Source organism: Panthera leo, chromosome F2 (assembly GCF_018350215.1).
Source record: "Panthera leo isolate Ple1 chromosome F2, P.leo_Ple1_pat1.1, whole genome shotgun sequence".
Lineage (NCBI taxonomy): Eukaryota > Metazoa > Chordata > Mammalia > Carnivora > Felidae > Panthera > Panthera leo.
Window position 1 is genome coordinate 82523329 of NC_056695.1, and position 18283 is coordinate 82541611.

The window sequence follows — 18283 nt, forward strand, 5'->3', positions numbered from 1 at the left end:
TGGGCCCAAGAACCTTGTCCTTCCCCAGCTCCTTGTGTGGTCCCTCAGTTCTAAAGCTGCCACACCAGGCCTGGTAGAGGGTCAGTGTGGCCCTCCCCCTGCCGCGCTCCTTTCCCAGGGCCATCTTTGGCACAGGATTCCAGAGTCCTGGCCTTCCCGGGCCCCTTGCACCCTGGCACTGGAGTGCTGCTGCCGCGAGAGCTCCTCGCACCCCCACTCCGCGTGTCCTCAGTCCTGGCACTGCCTGCAAAGCTTGGGGTCCACTCCGGTTCCTCCCGTTGAGGCCGGTCGCTTCGCGGGTACGAGGTATCTCTTTCCTCTCTGGTACTCTCTGTAGTTTTCTTCTCCTCCCAACTAAAAACGTGGCACGGAGGTGTGTTCTCCTGGGATGGTTCCCCGTGGCTGGTTGCCCTTCCTGCACAGAGACATCCACATCCCCTCCACAAAATAAACGCTTTATCTGGCCTCGCCTCTGCCCACCCATGCCAGGTAGTGCCCGGGCGTGGTCCTGATGGCAGATGTGGAGCTCGGCGATAGGAGCTACCTGGAGGCGCCTACCCCCAGGCTGGCTGTCCTCGCGCTCCAGAGCCCCAGCTGGGCAGAGCCTGCACCTCTTCTTGGGTCGGCCTCTACGGCCCAGGCGGAGGCCCAGAAGCAGTGCCGGGGCGCCGCCTCGGAGGCTCCGAGTCTCTGCCAGGCTCCGAGTGCTCAAGCTTAGCTGGCTTCTCTGCAACCGACAGCAGCGGGGGACCAGGAGGGGCGCCGAGGGGCCAGCCACCTGCCCACACCCCCCTCCCAGGGCCCCCACCCTACCCGGCGGCATCCTGAGCGTGGTGCCAGAGAGCGCGTGTGTGGCGGGCAGCATCCAGCAGTGCGCGGCCACCTGCTGCAGGCCCAGGCGCGCGCACGGGCGAAGCTGCAGCAGGCCCCGGATCGGATCAGGTCCCGGCACGATGTGGGTGAGGGCTCACAGCTGTGGCCTCCCACTGCCCACTCTCTTCCCCCCCAACTGCGTCCATCACCATCAACAACGCTGGCAGGGTAGAGGAGGCAGCCCATTCGGACCCCCCAAATGCCTGGAGAGAGTCAGTGCTTCACCTTCGTGAGATCAGGGCACAGAGAGGGAAGGCAGCGTGCCCTGGGCTGGTGCAGAGCTCGGTGGGGCCGCTGCCTTTCCAGGCAAGGAGTCTGAATCGGGGCGTCCTCCAGCCCAGCTTCCCTGTCCCCTGGTTGCTGTGGTCCATTTAGCAGCCTGGGTTGGGGGTGGGGTGCCAGGTCAGTCTCCCATGCCACTCCCTCCACGCAGCATGACCCTTCTCTGGACCCAGGTCTCTCTTGCCTACTTTCCAGGCCCGTGCTGGGGCTCGGGAGGGACGCAGGGTGTCCTCACTCACCTGGGGACACGCCCGGCCCGAAGGTGGGGCCATGGTGCATCAGGTGCAGCATGCGGTGGGTCTGGCGCTCCTTGAAGGGCAGCTTCCCGGTCACCATGGCATAACGGATGATGCCCCTGGGGGCACAGGCTCCTCAGGGCGTGCCCCCTCCCCTGCCCTCCCGCGGGTCCTGCCTACGATGGGGTGCCTGCGGGCGCCACTCACAGGCTCCACAGGTCAGCCTGCTCCCCATTGTACTTGCTCATGAGGATGTCCGGGGCTGTACAGGCCACGGACCCACAGAAGGTGCTCAGCAGCAAGCTCTTGAGGCCCAAATGGCTGGCGAAACCAAAGTCTTTGCAGTGGGGAAGGGGTGGGGTGGGGTGGGGTGGGGGTTGGGCACAGGGCAGGCAGTCCCCCGGGTGAGGAGCAGGAGGGCGAGAGAGCGAGGGCTCGGGCGGGATGACTGGGGGGCAGACGTGGCGTGTGTAGGTTTCTGCAAGTGCAGCTGTGGGCAGGGGTGGGGCTGGGCCTCCTGGGAGGGTTGAGGGTCCAGCTGGGTCACGAGTCAGGATAATCTAGGGAAGAGGGTAGGGGCTGGGCCAAAGGCTCACCGGTCAGCTTGAGGAGGCCTCGGTCATCTAGGAGGATATTCTCACACTCTAGATCCCTGCATGGGGAAGGGGAAGGGGAAGGGGAAGAGGTGCTGGTCCTGGGCTCAGATGGGTGGCCTCTTGATGCGGGTGTGGGAGCAGGCTGCAGAGGCGGCAGCGCCCTCACCGATGCACAATGCCGGAGCTGTGGCAGTGGGCCACGGCACTGACGAGCTGCCAGAACAGTCTGCGGGCCTCCTCCTCATCCAGCCCCGGGCTGCAGCGGCGTTCCGACACCCAGTTGATGTGTTCCAACAGGTCGCCGCGGGCTGCCAGCTCCAGCACCAAGTAGGAGTGCTGGCTGTTCCGGTAGGTCTCATACAGCCGCACCTGCCAGGCCCCCACCCACCTGCTGTCACCCAAGGAGGGGCTGTCCGGTGCATTGGATCAGGGTCTCGGGATGGGGCTGAGCCCCAAGCAGAAGGGTCCCGGGTGGAAGAGGGGGTGGGCCTGGGCAGCTGGAAGGGTGAAGGCTGCCAGCGGGGGATGGGCAGGACGGGCACAGGCTGGGTCGGGGCCTCTGCCTACCACATTCAGGTGCTTGTAGGTAGCATTGAGTGATGATATTTCACGAGGCAGGAACTTTTTTTTTTTTTTTTTTTTTTTTTTTTTTTTTTTTTTTTAATTTTTTAATGTTTTATTTATTTTTGAGAGAAAGAGAGAGACCGTGTGAGCAGGGGAGGGACAGAGAGAGAGGAAGACACAGAATCTGAAGCAAGCTCCAGGCTCTGAGCCATCAACACAGAGCCCGATGTGGGGCTCGAACCCATGAACTGTGAGATCATGACCTGAGCCGAAGTCGGACGCTTAACCGACTGAGCCACCCAGGCGCCCCAGGAGGCAGGAACTTTTGGGAGAACGCCACAGGGGCCTCGGCAGTGGAGATGATCTTGATAGCCACCTGCAGGGGTGGGGGGTGGCCGTTGTGTGTAGACCACAGCCCCTGGAGGGGGACACGGACAGGCCCCATGTCCTTTGTGCACATTGCCGAGCTTGGCTGGGGTGAGGTTGGGAAGCAGCATCCTCGGGGGGCAGTGTTGGCCTTCCCCTTCTTTCCTGGCACTGATGTGCTCAAGGGGTTCTGGAACTGGGAGTAGCCAGCTTGCAGGAGCCTTGGCCTCCAGAGAGGATGCCAGATCAGCAGGAAGGTGCCTCAGCGGGGTTAGGACAGGGCCCACTGGGGCTGGGCTAGAGGGCGGTGGCCGAGCCTGCTGCCCACCTCACCATGGCATGGTGCTTGCCCCGCAGGTCGGAGGCCAGCTTGGCGTTGTGCTGCATGCGCTCATGTGTGGCATAGGCCAGGTAGACTTTGGAGAAGGCCCCAGAGCCCATCTTCCTGGAAGAGAGCAGGTAGCCATTGTCCCTGCATTCACGCACCTGCTCCATGAAGTTTCGCTGGCCCGGCTTTCGCCTGGCACTGCCCTTCACGGAGGGCAGGGCGGTCCAGCTCACTGCAGGGAGTTGGGGTCAGGGAGCAGGGCTGAGGCCTGACTTGTGTCAGATGGGCTAGGGCGACAGGGCTGGAGGAGGCTGATGGGACCGGGGCAGAGGCCAGGCAGCGACCAGGGCTGAGAGCTCGGGGTGGGAGGCTAACACAGCCGTGGACTGGTGTGGGGCAGGGCAGACTCTGGGAAAGCAGGGGCAGATTCTAGAATGGAGGGTTCTAGAGCTGCCCCTGCATTGTGCCCTCAAAGAGGGGTGTCCTTCTCTCCCCCAGGACCTGCCTTCCCTGAGAACGTCTTGCTGGAACCGACCTTGTCCCCTGTAGGGCCCACTCTTTGTGGGGTGAGAATCCTCGAGGCAGGGTGAGGCCTCTGTGGGCCATCCGAAATGTGACTGGCCACGGGGACCTTTAAAGAAGCTTGTGGGGAGCATGTGGGGAGGGTAGCCACAGGAAGGCCAGCAGGGTCTCTAAGGACATCAAGAAAGAAAAGGAAGCACAACACATACAGGCAACTGTTTCAGCGAAGCCCCCTCATGCTTTGAGAGGGTGCCAAGGTGGCAGCCAGGCGGGCTGCCGGAGAGGCTGAGCCAGAGGGCATTGGGTGGGAGCCCTCTGGCTTTCTTCTGCTGTGGCCTAGAAGCTTCTCTCACCCAGGCCAAGGTCTGCTGCAAGAGGCCTTGCCCCCCAGAGCTCTCTGGAGACTTGGACACATCCCCAAGGCAAGCAACAGTCCCTGGTCTGAGCCCCCACCTCAAACCCTCCAGCTCTAGGAGACGGTAGCCAACGTGGTCGGCCCTTCTTCCCGTGGCCTCCAGAGTCTTCTCTGGGCACCGTTGCCCTGGGCAGTAGCAGCTAATGTTCCTGAGTACCTGCCTTGTGCCAGGCACTGCCCTAAGGAGTCACAGGAGCTGTGGCTGTCACCTCTCCCAGCCCTGCTTACTGTTCACAGGCCGTGCCCAACATGCCCATCCCATGGTAGGCGTTCACATCTGGGGGCTCAAACCGGATCACCACCAAGTGATTCCTGTTTTACGGGTGACGGTTTGGGCAGTGGAGGTTCAAACATGCAGCCTTTCTGCTGTGAGCTAGAGGGCACAGTGCTATGGGCTGCTGTCCTGGAGACAGCAGGAGAGCCTGGGCCTTGGTGGAGGCTTGGTGAATCTGTGGACTTGACTTGGTCCCCACCGGTATCCACGGCGGTCACAGTGTGCCTGTTGCGGTGCAGGCCTGGGGACGCCCTGGTAGGACGGACCCATTTTCTTACCCCTGTTGGACCAGAGCTGCTTTAGAGTAGGCTTCTGCTTAATATTCCCTTGCCCACCCACCGCCCTTGTTTGGCAAGTTGCCTGGGACATGGAAAATGGGCAGACTAACAGGTTCCTTGCTGACTGAGGGGGTAGGAAAGAGAAATGGCTCCTGGTTTCAAGCAGAGGGACTGTTATTCAGGCGTTAGGTGTTAGCAAAAGGGAAAACCGTGTGGCTCTGTCCAGGGGTGTCTGTGCCTCCGAGTTGCTGCTGTGGAGCCGGGGAACCATGCCCCTCTTAGCTTCCCAACTCCCACCAGTGCCAGAACACAACTGGAAGCCAGTGAGAATTGTGAGGAGACAGGCAGGACCCCGCTCTGTCCACCCTCCCTTTGCAAAGTCTTTCCTGCCCTCCCCTCTCTGTACCCTCAGTCATTCATCAATTCTATGAAATTCATTGAGCACCCATCATGTGCCTGGCTCGGTGCTCAGCACTTGGGAGCAAGTCACAGACAGGGGCGTTTCTCTCATAGAACTTCCAGTTGTAGAAAGGAGATTGGCATTAATGTAGGAAAGCCGGGGTGCCTGGGTGGCTCCTTCCGTTAGCATCTGACTTCAGCTCAGGTCATGATCCACGGCTGGTAGGTTCGAGCCCTGCTTCAGGCTCTGTGCTGACAGCTTGGAGCCCGGAGCCTGCTTCGGATTCTGCGTCTCCCTTTCTCTCTGCCCATTCCCTGCTTGCACTCTGTCTCTCTCAAAAATAAACATTAAAAATATATGTAACGTGGGCGCCTGGGTAGCTCAGTCGGTTAAGCGTCCGACTTCAGCTCAGGTCATGATCTCACAGTTACTGAGTTCGAGGCCTGTGTCGGTCTATGTGCTGACAGCTCAGAGCCTGGACCCTGCTCTGACCCAGCTCAGAGCCTGGACCCTGCTTTGGATTCTGTGTCTCCCTCTCCTCTCTCTGTCCCTCCCCCACTAGTGCTCTGTCTCTCTCTCTCTCTCAAAAATAAACATTAAAAATTTTTTTTAAATATATATGTGTAACATAATAAAGTCAAATGACAGCTGTGATGTGTGCTGGGACACCTTTGCCCTTGGGGCGTGAAGTCTGGCTGAGGCTGGGGAGGGGGGCAGAGCCAGAGGGCCATGCTGGGCACTGGCCATAGGGTGCTGAGGCAGGGCTTGGTAAGGAGAGCGAGTCCTCCAGATGTGAGCTTCCAAAAGGCCTGCCTCCTGCACTGCCCTAGCAACTTCTAGATGCTGTGGTCAGCCCCTCCCCCTTTCACCCTGTGACGGGCTGGAGTGGTTAGTGCTCTTCCTGAGGAGCCAGCCCCCCTCTGCAGAGCACATCACCTCACCATCAGCCTTCTGGATTCTGTCCCTGTCTTTTGGGTTCCGTCCCTGCAACAGAGCGAGCTGAATCCCTTCTCTCTTTGGACAAAGAATGTCCCTCCCTGCACTGTTCAGCAGCCACCCTGCCCCAGTGTGTGCAGCAGGGCCCCTACTTTGCACCCCACACCATCACCCACAGCTCTCTGCAGACACAACCTGCTGCAAGATGAAGACATTTGTTGGGCCCTGGATGTCGTGCTGTTGGCCACTTCCTTCTCAAGTCGTTCTTCTCACTTTCTGAGCTTCTGGAACGCCACTCTTTTTTTTTTTTTTTTTTTTTTTTGGTTAGACATGTCTACATGATTTCAGCCTTTGAGGGTGTGCAGGTGCCAGTGTCCCTGCCTGGGGTGCAGCTCTCTCCCAGCTTCTTCCCTTCTGAGTCCGAACACACCTCCTTCCACCTGCCAGCTGCTCCGCCTCACAGCGCTTGGTGTGTCTTGTTTGCTTATCACCTATCTGCTCTTCCCTCCAGAGCCCCGGGTCCCCAATGCAGAGAACTGCTCATCTCGTTGGCCGACTAAACGTGCATCTATCTGTTCGCGGAGGAGTCGGCGCCCCCGGGGTCTCTGGATATTTGTTGCGTGTTCAGTGGGTGCATTCCTGTGTGAGAGATAATAGGGCACGATACTGCTCGTGTGTGTCCAGGTTGGGTCCACCTGGCGTGTGCGCCTGGACAGGGGTGCGTTTGCGAGGGGACTGGCTTTGAGCGCCGTGACGCGCCGAGCCCGAGTCCCCGGTGCTGCCCCCGGTGCGTGGAGCCGCGTGCAGACATCTTTGAGGTGTCAGTGCCCAAGGAGGACGGGAACAGACTGGGGGAGGCGGCCAGGTCCCGGGCGGAGGAAGAGGGAAGTGCACGCCCCGCGCCTGCGCAGTGACCGGCCGCACCCCTAGCGGCCAGCTCGGCCGCGCTCGGGCCCAACCAACTGTCGGCAGCTGCGGGCTCTGGGCGACCGGGGGCGGGGCGGAGCACGAGGCGGAGTTTGCGCACTCCTGCTCTCTGGGGCCTGGTGGGCGGGGTGGAGAGAGGGGGAGAGGGACGCGACTCCGGCCAATGAGCGCAGAGATCGTGTGGGGGCGGGGCCGGACTGCCGCGCGCCGGGCCGCGGTTGGCGGAGGGCGGCGGGGGCGGGCTCGGCGTGCGGCCCCGCCCGCTCCGGTCCGGGGCTTGGCGGGAGGGCGGCGCCCGGGCCGCCGCGGCCACAGCTTCTCAGGTAAACGGCGACCGGGAGCCGGGGACCGGCGGCGCTCGCTCGCAGAGGCGCCCCTCGGGGGAGCCTGGGCCCGAGAGTCTGGGGGCCACCCCCTCGGCCGGGCCGCGCGGGAATCCAAGTCGGGAGGCGCCTCCCCAAGGTCAGCGGGCGAGCGCGAGGAGGGTCCCGGGCGTCGCGGGGCCGAGCCCGCCCCCTTCCCTGGGCTCAGGTGCGTCCAGTCCCCGGAGGAGCCGGATTTGCCGCGTCACAAGCCGGAAGAGGCCCGGCTGCCTGGCCCCTCACCTTCCTCACGCAGACTCGGGATGCCGAGTCCGGTGCCCGTGCCCTCCCTGGGAGGTGTGAGGTCCGCGCCTCTGCTCCCCGCCGCGAGGACACCGGGGTGTCCAATGGAGCAAGCCAAGCCTGAACTCTGAGAGCCCCAAAGCTCAGGGGGCATTGCATTTCCGATTTCTCCGACATTCAGGGAGGCGGTCCGGAGCGGGGAAGTAATTTGTCCAAAGTCACGAGGATTATTGGTCACAGAGTGTAGGTCGCAAAGCTGGAAGGGCCGCGGGAAACCCAGCTCTCAAGTCCGGGGGAGAGCTGGGTGGTGCGCGGCCAGGGCTGGCCCCCAGGCCCGAATGCCTGGCTCCGACCTTCCTGCAGTGCAGCGGTAGGCCCCCAGGAGAGGGCTCTGTCGGAGCGAGCAGTGCTGGACTGAACACACTTGCACACTCTCCCCTTCGCCAGCCTAGCCAAGGTGGGGGCGGGGCTGACCCGCTCAAGCGAGCTGAGTACCGAGGGGTGGGGGGGGGGGGCACAGAGGCGTGGCTGTGTGGCGGTTGGGGAGGGGCAGGTGGGGCTGCGGTGGAGGCTGGCTTTGGGGCAACAGTCTTGGAGGCAGCGACCACCTTGGAAAGGGATGGTGGTAGGGGTGAGAAGAAGAGGGTCAGTGAGCGGACCATAGAGTGCCCGCGGAGGTGGAGAAACAGGAAGGGGTGGTGCTGGTTCCTGGCCCAGATATCTGATCGCCTGGTGACAGGAAGACATGGCAGGTGGGTTGGGGGCCATGGAGAGGTCAGGGGTAAAGGTGGTGAGTTGAGTGCTAGAGCTGTCGGGGTTGAGTGGTGGCGCCTGGTCCAGATGGGGATGCCCGGTGGGCACTGGGCCCCAGGAGACCCCCGTGGGAAGCACCAGTCATGCGAAACTTCAGCAGCGGCTTGACCGTGATGTGGTTCCATCTCACGCCTGTAGTCCTGGCAGCCCAGGGGCCTGAGCATGCTGCTGTCCGCAGCGTCCTCCTTTCCAGGCCTCAGGCCGTCGTGGTTCAAGCGGGCCGGGGTCTCCCGTCTCTCCGTGGTATCACAGAGGAGTGACCGGAGTTGAGCTCACTTGGTTACCTTGAAACCAATATGCAGGCTGCCGGCTTGTTCAGACCTGCACCTCAGTTTCTCATCCCCCACCCCGGGGCTGTTAGCTGCCTGCAAACATGGTTGGATCAGAGGTGGCACCTGCATTCGTCGCTAGTCCCGTGTGCTTGGAAGCAGGTGTTTGCGCTTAGTTTTCAGGCCTAGGGTCCGCTGAGGCCCAGGTGAGCCGTCGGGTTGAGGCTGGTCTGCAGCCGCAGATCTCGTGAGTCCCTTCCGTGAGCCAAGTTACTTGATCTCCTGGGGGTGGGGGCTCCGGGAAAGCCCCTGTGGCTCCGGGCCGGTGCTCAGGGGATACCGGCTGCCGGAGTTACAAGGACTGTGGTTTCTTTGCCGAGCTGGAGGGCTACCTGGCTTTGGGGGTTTGCATGTGAACCCAGTGACACAGCTTGGCATGACTAACGCTGAGAAATAGCGTAATCAAGTGACTGTGAGCGATGAGCCGTGGACTGCCTCTCCCAGGTCATCAGCCCACGTCCTTGTTGGTAACTCTGGAAGTCTATTCTTCCTCTGGCTCCTGTGCTAGAGGGCAAGTCCCGGGGCCTGCTGCGGGGGTGGGGGGCATTCCTGTGACCCCACAGGGTGTCCTGACTTCCCAGTCTCCCACACTCCTGTCAGGTGGACGTGGCCGCCTCCGGGCAGTGGTGCCCATGGCCTCCTCACCTCCCATGCCCCCTTCTGACACTTCGCTGCAGTTGGCCCAGCATCTCTGTGCCCTCCGCATGCCACGTGGCAACCGCAATACACGTGGGTGCCCTTCAAGCCAGGGGCTTGGACGGCACCTGGTCGGCTCACTAAATGCGGTTCAGTGACAATGTTTAGTTGAGGTGAATGAGGAGGAAGCCGCTTCTCCGCTTCGCTGCAGGGTGTAGGATGCAGACAGGGAAGACCCTGTGAACCCTGCCCTCATGACCTCTGCGGGCGCTTCAGGGCGCGGGTCCTGGCTGGGTCCCGCCCTGCTGTTACCTGGCGATGTGTCTCTCTCTGTGTGCGTTAAAAGAGATGGTGCCTCTAAGGTACCGCCCGGGCAGTCAGTGCTCAGCACACGCTGCCCGTGAGATGCAGGGTGCCTTCCAGCCCCTTCCTTGTCTCTGCACCCTCTTCCCCTGCAGAGCCTTCGTCTTGGTGTGCCATCAGCAGTCCGCTCGCCGTTGGCTTGTCTTCATAGAGAGCAGGGTCCGTGCTGCTGTCCCTGTGGGTCCCGTGTCAGCACACGGACCACCCGGCCTGGGGCAGGGGCAGCGGACGGGACCCTACAAAACCAGTCTTGCTCGGCTGGGCACACTTTCCTTTTCCGTTTGATGGTCAAGCTCCGCTCCTTGCACTGTGGTTCATGCGAATGTACCTACCCACCACTTTCTCTCATTGGTTGGTTTTTTTTTTTATACAAACCTGACCAGATCTCTGATTGGTATTTGTGTTTCTTCTAACGTCTCTGTGCACTTGTGTGAGGGTTTCTGTAGATAGAAGGTGGGTGTCAGAAGATGGGTGACGCGATCGCACGGTGTGACCCTTAGGGCTCTCAGCAGATGTCCCACAGGCTCTGCTGCCTGTCCCCGCTGTGCAGTGACTACGGCACCGATGACGTCCGATGCTGGTGGAGCAGCAGGCCTCCCTGCAAGCCTTTCCCTTGTGACACAAATGGAGCCCGTGCCCGAGTCCTGAACTAAGCTGCCTGCCAGTGCGGGGGAGGCCAGGGCTTGCCCCTCTGCCGCCGCCTGTCTCTTCTGGAATTGTGTACCCTCTTTGTCCATTTTCCTGTTTGTCATCCTGATGTAGGTGAGCTCCTTTGCATGTTAATGTGGGACACATTTTCCTCTTGTTACACCTGTTGTGAGTGAGTTGTCCTTCTTTCTCTTTTGTTTACCTTCTGCTCTGGTGGTTGGATGAGTTGTGTGCGCACGGAGGCTTGTGTGCTTAGGTATAAGTGTACGTATATGGTTTTCAAGTCTTATGTATGTTTTTGACCTTCAGAAACTTTAAACTTTTATATTGTCAAACTGAGCAGTGTTCATTAAGGTGTCTGTGTTTTTGTGTGGGGCTTAGAACGTCCTTTTCTACTTCAAGATGATAAAATAGTTACCTATATTTTCTTTCTTTTTTAAACTGTATTTATTTAAGCAATCTCTGTATCCAGTGTGGCGCTCAAACTCATGCCCCCAAGGTCAAGAGCTACATACTCCATGGGCTGAGCCAGCCAGGTGCCCCTACCTGTATTTTCTGCCAGGACTTTTACATTTCATTTTTCCATTTTTAACTCTTATGTGCATCTAGAATTCGTGTTGGAATAAAGAAGGATGTGGGGAGGCTAACGTTTTCCCTAGTGTTTAGCTATTTCAGTGCTATTTATTGTTGACTAATCTGTCTGTAGGATGTAAACCCCTTTCTTGTATAATACGTTTACCTCCTTATTGGTGTTCATTTCTGGACTTTCTGTATAGTTCCGTTGATTTAATACACTTTAAATCCTCCTCTTCATATACTTTAAAAAGTTTAATTGGCTATTCATGTATGCTAATTCTTTTTTTAAGTTTATTTATTTATATTTGAGAGAGAGCGAGAGCCAGCGAGCATGTGAGTGGGGGAGGGGCAGAGAGAGAAGGAGAGGAAGAATCCCAAGCAGGCTCTGCACTGACGGTACAGAGCCCGATGTGGAGCTTGAACTCACAAACTGTGAGATCATGACCTGAGCTGAAACCGAGTCAGCTCTTCAACCGACTGAGCCACCTAGGCGCCCCCCTGTTAATTCTTCTGTATGAATTTTGGAACCATCGCATCAAGTACCCTCCGGTATCCTGAATCATATATTGACACGTTCAGAAAGTTGACAGTTTTACAATATTGAATCATACGGAAGGATTTTGATTTTCTTCCTTCAATGAGCGGTATTTAAAAAAATTCTGTGCACACTAAGGGTATAAACCAAAACTTTTTCCCTTGCAGTGCAGTTGCAGTGGAGAAGACAGGGAAACTGGAACATACAACTGATCTTATATTCATCGTGTGAACAAAGGGTTGTGGGAACATCCCATCACTTGCCGGAAGGTTGGGTGAGCGGGAGTCCCGCGGTAGAGGCCAGGCAGGACGTCCTTGCAGAGGTGCTGAGAGTCCAGGCCGTGGCCAGGGGTTTGCAGGTGGCCAGGACACCTAGAACGTAAAGGACGGAGAAAGAAACAGAGAGGGGTTTGGGCCTGGGTCTGGGTCACGACAGCCCATGGTGAAGGCGTTAGGTTCTGTGGGCAGCAGGAGGACTGGTAAGTCGCGGTGAGGCCTGCTAGGGTCAGCGTTTGTAAAGGTCAGCACTCTGGGCACGGAGGAGGCGTGTGGGGGGGTGGCCCAGGCAGGACGGTCCATGAGACAGGCGGGGTACAGGACCTCAGTGGGGCAGTAGGGCATCTACTGCCTGAGTGAAGGGCAGAAGTAGGGGAAGGAGGGCAGTGGGGGGTGCTGACGTTTATTACACGGTGTCTGTCAATGAGGGGTGTGACTGGTGCCATTAATTTCATTCCCTTAACAGTGTATTCGAAGAGGAGAAGTTTTTTGATGAATTTAAGTTTATCAAGTCTTTTTTTTTTTTTTTTGGCATAGATTTTGCCTTTGGTGTCAGTCATGGAGATTTTCTTCTTCTTTTTTTTTTTTCCTCCCTCCGAAGTTTTACAGTTTTAACTTTTACATTTAAGTCTGTAAATCATTTTGAGTTTTTATACGTGGTGTGACGTTTAGACTGAAGTTTGTTTTATTGGATGCAGATGCCCAGCTGTGCAGCACTATTTGTTGACAAGACTATCCCTTCTCCCCTGAATAGACTTTGTACCTTTGTTAAAAATCAATTGGCCATAGAAGTCTTGATGTCAGGTAGGGTACGTCCCCCAAGTTTTTTTTTCCAGAAGTGTTCTGGCAGTTCTAAGTCTTCGCACTTTCAGGTGAATTTTAGAATTAGTCCGTCCATTTCTACAAAAAGCCTGCTAGGATTTTGACTGGAATGCATCTGTAGATCCATTTAGGAACAATTGATATCTTAGCACAGTATATCTCTCCATTTATTTAAGTTTTCTTTAACTTTTTAAAAATTTTATTTTCGCGCGTGAGCGGGAGAGAGGGGCTGAGGGAGAGAGAGAGAGAGAGAATCTTAAGCAGGCCGCACCTTCAGTGTGGAGCCCAATGCAGGGCCCGATCCCATGACCCTGGGATCATGACCTGAGTCGAAATCAAGAGTCAGATACTCAACAGACTGAGCCACCCAGGAGCCCCTATTTTTCTTTTTTTAATGTTGTATGTAATTTATTCATATTGAAAATATTATATACATATATATTTTTTAACTTACATCTAAGTCAGTTAGCATATAGTGCAGCATGATTTCAGGAGTAGATTCCTTAATGCCCCTCCCCCATTGAGCCCATCCCCCTCCCACAACCCCTCCAGTAACCCTCTGTTCATATTTATGAGTCTCTTATGCTCTGTCCCCTTCCCTGTTTTTATATTATTTTTATTCCCTTCCCTTATGTTCATCTGTTTTGTCTGCTGTCAGCACAGAGCCTGACATGGGGCTTGAACTGATGAACCACGAGATGATGCCCTGAGCTGAAACCGAGAGTTGGATGCTTAACCGACTGAGTCCCCCAGGCGCCCCTGATGTGTTATTCTTCTTATATGTTATTGGATGATTTGATAAAATATTGTTAAGAATTTTTACATTTGCCTGTGAGGGATATTGGCCTATGATTTTCATTATTTGTAATACCTTTGCCTGCTTTTGTTATCAGAGTAATGCTGGCCTCATAGAATCAGTTGGGAAGTATTCCCTTGTTTTCAATTTTCTTGGAAGAATTTGTGTAGAGTTGGTATTATTTCTTCCTTAAATGTTTGGTAGAATTCCCCAGGGAAGTCATTTAGGCCTTTCATCTAGAACTTTCTCTTTGGGAGGATTTATTGTTTTATTTTTTTAAGTTTATTTATTTTGAGACAGAGGGAGCAAACGGGGAAGGGACAGAGAGAGGGAGAGAGAGAATCTCAAGCAGGCTCCGCACCACCAGTGCAGAGCGTGATGCAGGACTCAAACTCGTGAACCGTGAGATCACGACCTGAGCCGAAATTGGATGCTTAACTGACTGAGCCACCCAGGTGCCCCTCTACGGGAAGATTTTTGACTTTTTAAATTTGCTGAGATTTGTTTTAATGCCCAGAATGTAGTCAGTCTTGGTTAGCATTCCATGTGCTTTTGGAAGGAATATACTACTTGTGATGAATGGATGGTTCTATAAATACTACTCAGGTCAAGTTGGTTGACAGTATTGTTCAGGTCTTCTGTACCCTTACTGATTATCTGTACAATTGTTTTGTCAGTTATAGAGAAATTTCTACTATAATTTCTATTTTTCTATTTCATTTTGCATTTCTATTCGTTTTGGCTTTGTGATTTTTGAAGTTCTGCTATTAGGCACGTAAACGTGTAGGATTGTTATGCCTCTGAAACCTACTCTGTCTATTAACATAGTTACTCCAGCTTTCTTGCGACTGGTGTCGGCCTCGTTTTTCTTTACCCACCCTTTTACTTTAACCTCTTTATGCTAACGTGTGTGGTCTCTCCTGTGGTTTCTTGTGAAATACAGTTATAACTGTCTAGCTGTCCTTGTCTATGAATTCTTCTGCATCGTTTCTGGATCAGTTTATATTGACTGATTCATTCTCATTGTGGGTTGTTTTTGTTTTGTTTTGTTTTATGTTTTTTGGGTTTGTTTTGTTTTGTTGTTTTTTGTTTTGTTTGTTTGTTTGTTTGTTTTTTGCTTCTTTGCATGCCGAGTAATTTTTTGCTGGATGTCAGACATGTTATTTTACCTTGTTGGTGCTAGGTATTTTTGTGTTGCTATTATTCTTGAACTTTGCTGGGATGTAGCTAAGTTACTTGGGAACAAGTTGATCTTTTCAGGTCTTTTTTTTTTTTTTATTTATTTGAAAAAATTTGTTTTAAGCTTTATTTATTTTTGAGAGAGAGACGGACAGAGTGTGAGTGGGGGTGGAGCAGAGCGGGAGACCCAGAATCCGAAGCAGGCTCCAGGCTCTGAGCTGTCTGCACAGGGCCCAACACGGGGCTCAAACCCACGAACCACGAGATCATGACCTGAGCCAAAGTCGGCCGCTTAACCGACTGAGCCATCCAGGTGCCCCACTTTATTTGTTTTTAAATGTTTATTTATTTATTTATTTATTTTTTTTAACATTTATTTATTTTTGAGACAGAGAGAGACAGAGCATGAACGGGGGAGGGGCAGAGAGAGAGGGAGACACAGAATCGGAAGCAGGCTCCAGGCTCCGAGCCATCAGCCCAGAGTCCGATGCGGGGCTCGAACCCATGGACCGCGAGATCGTGACCTGAGCCGAAGTCGGACGCCCAACCAACTGAGCCACCCAGGCGCCCCAAATGTTTATTTATTTTTGAGAGAGATATATATAGAGAGAAAGAGAAAGTGTGAGTGGGGGGGGAACGCAGAGAGAGAGGGAGACAGAGGATCTGAAGCAGGCTGCGAGCTGACAGCAGAGAACCCGATGTGGGGCTTGAACTCGCGAACCATGAGATCCCGACCTGAGCTGAAGTCAAACCCTTAACTGACTGAGCCACCCAGGCGCCCCTTCAGGTCTTACTTTTAGCTTTGTTAGGTGAGAGCAGACAGCGTTTAGCCTATGGCTAATTTTATTTTTTTACCAAGGCAAAACCCTTTTGAGTGCTCTTCCCAATACTCTGAATTTTGACGTTTTCCCCTTGGGCTGCTGGGAACAGCCCCGTTCCTGGTCCGTTGTGAGTTCTGGCGATTGTTTCTGCTGGTTTTTTTTGGGTAGTTCTTTCCCTGGCTTTGGTAGTTTGTTCTCAGATATGGTGCTTGAATCAGTTTTCTGTTGCTGCTATGATAAGTTACCACGGACTTAGTGCCTTAAATGATGTATATTTATTATCCTAGAGTCCCTGAGAACTTTGGGCTGGAGGCAGTAGGGCCGTGCTCCTTGCTGGGGTCTCTGGGGAGAATCTGTCTCCTGCTCTCTCACGTCGTTGGCACAATTTGGTTCGTTGTGGCTGTGGGACTGAAGTCCCTGTTTCCTTGCTGGCTGTAAACTAAGGCACACGTCCGGCTTTTAGAGGCCACCCAAATTATGTGGTCCAGAGCCTCCTTCCTCTGTCTTTAAAGCCAGCCAGGGGGGTTGAATCCTTCTCACGCTTCAAATTTCTCCTCCTCCTCCTTCCGTCTCCTCTCTTTGCCCCGCTGGGAGGGGTTCTCTGCAGTTTAAGGACTTACGTACACCCTTTCGCTAGTCTCACCCACATAAGCCAGGGTAGTCCCCCCACCTCAGGGTCTGTACCCTTAATCCCATCTGCTGAGTCCCTTTTGACATGTAACATATTCACAGGTTCTGGGGGTGAGGACATAGGCATCTTCGGGGACATTACTCTGCTGCCCAGCACTGACCAGTAAGTCCGCCAGGACCCTCTGCAGATCTCTGGAGTTCTCTGTGGTGCTAGAGTCTATAGACTGGCGGGACCTAGGTCTCCCAAGATGCTCCCAGTTGTCTCAAGCCAGGGGTATTGCCGGGTCCCGGTGATTCCTCCTCAGCCTGGATGCACCCTCCGGGCCGTGAGCTGGAGTGGCTACAGGGCTCCTGTCCTTCATGTCCTGACGTCTGTCACCCTGAGAACTGCAGTTCCATATGTTTCGTCCAGCTTTTTAGTGGTTTGGGTCAGGAGGGCAGTTGGTCCGTTACTCCCGTCTGGGCTGGGAGCTGAAGCCTCTCACGCTTATTGCTTACTCTTTGCTCCTGTTTGAGTTGGGTGCACGTGGCCTTTTGTACTTGTAGGAAGAGCGTTTCGAACTTGGAATTTGAGTTGGTTTAACCCTGTTTCTTCCTGGGTAGTGGAGATAGGCAGCCGTGTCCCCTCTGGGGACAGCCGCTTGTCTCGTAGACGCAGACCAGGTCTAGGCATCGGGATTTGGGTTCTGTCTGAGCATGTGTCGCCACTGCCTTTGAGAAGATCTTTGGATTCTTTCTGGAACCTGCTGCCAGCATACTTCATACCCTGCCTGATGGCTGCGACCTTTCAGCCCTTCGTCCTTTGTGGGTTTGGGTTTTTTTGCCGCCTTCTTGCTCTGCCACAAGTGAAATGTGTGTTTCTGTTTCTTGTTTTCCTTGTTACTTTTAGATGCTTTCCAGGAAGAAAGGGGAAACCCCTTGCTGATGCCAGCGTCTTTGAACCAGTGTCTTCTCCTTCTGCTTTCTCTCTGCCTGGGATTCCTGGAGATTTCTGGTTTGCTAATTTTGTCTTGTTTTCTAGTGTTCTTGTGGGTTTATTCTTTTAAAACTTGCATCTTTGGGGTACCTGGCTGGCTCAGTCGTGGAGCACGGGACTCTTGATCTCGGGGCTGTGAGTTTGAGCCCCATGTTGGATGTAGAGATGACTTAAAAGTAAAATCTTTTTAAAAATTGAAAAAAAGTACTTGGCATCTTCTCTGGTCATCTCATTGAGGTTTTGGTGGGACACGTGTGTGTGCTTGGGCCGGTCTGCCCTCCTGGGCATGTGTGGTGTTGTCACTCACTTATAATTCTGCCACCACTCGCCCCGGGATTTCTCACTTCCTTCCTTCCCGTGTTCGTAGCCAGATGAGTGTCCTCTTGCTTGGTTAGGGCCAGGTCATGGCACCTCCTCTCTCGCCTCTGTCCTTTTGTGGATGAGAGGTGATCAGGGGAGGGTCCAAGATGGAGGTGACCCATCGAGGGGCGGTGGGATTGCCAGCTCACGGAAGACATCAGTGTTAGAAAGCCGTCAGCTACAGCGCCGAGGGCCTGAGGTCCCTCTGACCTTATAGGACCTTGGAGAGTGTGACGTAGGTCCTAGCGTGGCCCTGCGCTGAAGAGGCAGGGGCATTTGCCTACTGGTGGGTTTTATTCTCGGGGCCCATCTGCTGCAAGGGCTGCCTCGAGGCGTGTAGTGCCTGAAAGCCACATCTCTCAAATGCCAGGGGCGGTTTGGATGGTTGGTTTCCTCTGCCAGTGAACCCGCCAGACCCCATGCTGCCCTTCCAGCGTCTCTCGTTGTGCTAGAATTCTCAGGCACGGGGTGTCAAGCCTGTGGTCACCCGCCTTGTTCTTGGCTCTCGGGGACAGGTTTCCCTGCTGTGCACAGACTGCGGGTGACGGGTGACGTCAGCCTCGTGCGCGCCCTCTCTCGTTTACAGAGTGACAGAGGCTGCTGTAGGTGGAGTCGGGGGGCACATCTGCCCCTCTCACCGTGCGGGCTCACGTCACCCTGGCCGGGCTGCCAGGTGCGGCAGAGGGGAGCTGGGAACCGTGGAGGGAGGCGCCTTCTGCCCTCCGTGACCGCCGTCCGCCGTGCGCCAGATGGCTCCCTCACGAGAAGGCACTGATGTCCTGTTTCACGCCTGTTTTTTTAAGCTTATTTATTTATTTTTGAGACAGAGAGGGAGAGAGTGTGTGAGCAGGGGAGGGTCAGAGAGAGAGGGAATCCCAAGCAGGCTCTGTGCTGACAGCACAGATGTGGGGCTCAATCCCAT

General features: G+C 55.3%; 2 protein-coding genes across 9 annotated transcripts in view; one reads left to right on the plus strand and one right to left on the minus strand.

Annotated features, from left to right (window-relative positions):
- Nucleotides 1–821: 821 nt before the first annotated feature.
- On the minus strand, nt 822–16152 carry LOC122210619 (testis-specific serine/threonine-protein kinase 5-like). The gene is made up of 12 exons (XM_042923370.1): nt 16080–16152; nt 15936–15996; nt 11766–11873; nt 4411–4494; nt 3251–3494; nt 2874–2927; nt 2555–2608; nt 2154–2356; nt 1988–2043; nt 1599–1728; nt 1395–1510; nt 822–1252 (listed from the first exon to the last, which is right to left on the minus strand). Exons 1-12 carry the CDS (start codon nt 16150–16152, stop codon nt 1245–1247), a joined length of 1191 nt encoding a protein of 396 aa, XP_042779304.1. The 3' UTR covers nt 822–1244.
- MROH1 (maestro heat like repeat family member 1) overlaps nt 7235–18283 on the plus strand; it is a 62712-nt gene continuing 51663 nt past the window's right edge. For 3 of the 8 annotated variants that reach the window (XM_042923887.1, XM_042923895.1, XM_042923894.1), the window contains exon 1: nt 7235–7320. The gene's annotated coding sequence lies outside the window, so the exon portion shown is untranslated. The other 5 variants (XM_042923888.1, XM_042923889.1, XM_042923893.1 and 2 more) reach the window with 5 other exon arrangements.

Coding starts and splice junctions, on each gene's coding strand:
- LOC122210619 (XM_042923370.1), bottom strand. CDS start 16,152: ATGCCTATGTCCTCACCCCCAGAACCTGTGAATATGTTACATGTCAAA. Junction 15,997..16,079: donor CTCAGCAGATGGGATTAAGG/GTACAGACCCTG, acceptor CTTAAACTGCAG/AGAACCCCTCCCAGCGGGGC. Junction 2,609..2,873: donor CTGTGGCGTTCTCCCAAAAG/TTCCTGCCTCCT, acceptor AAAAAAAAAAAG/TTCCTGCCTCGTGAAATATC.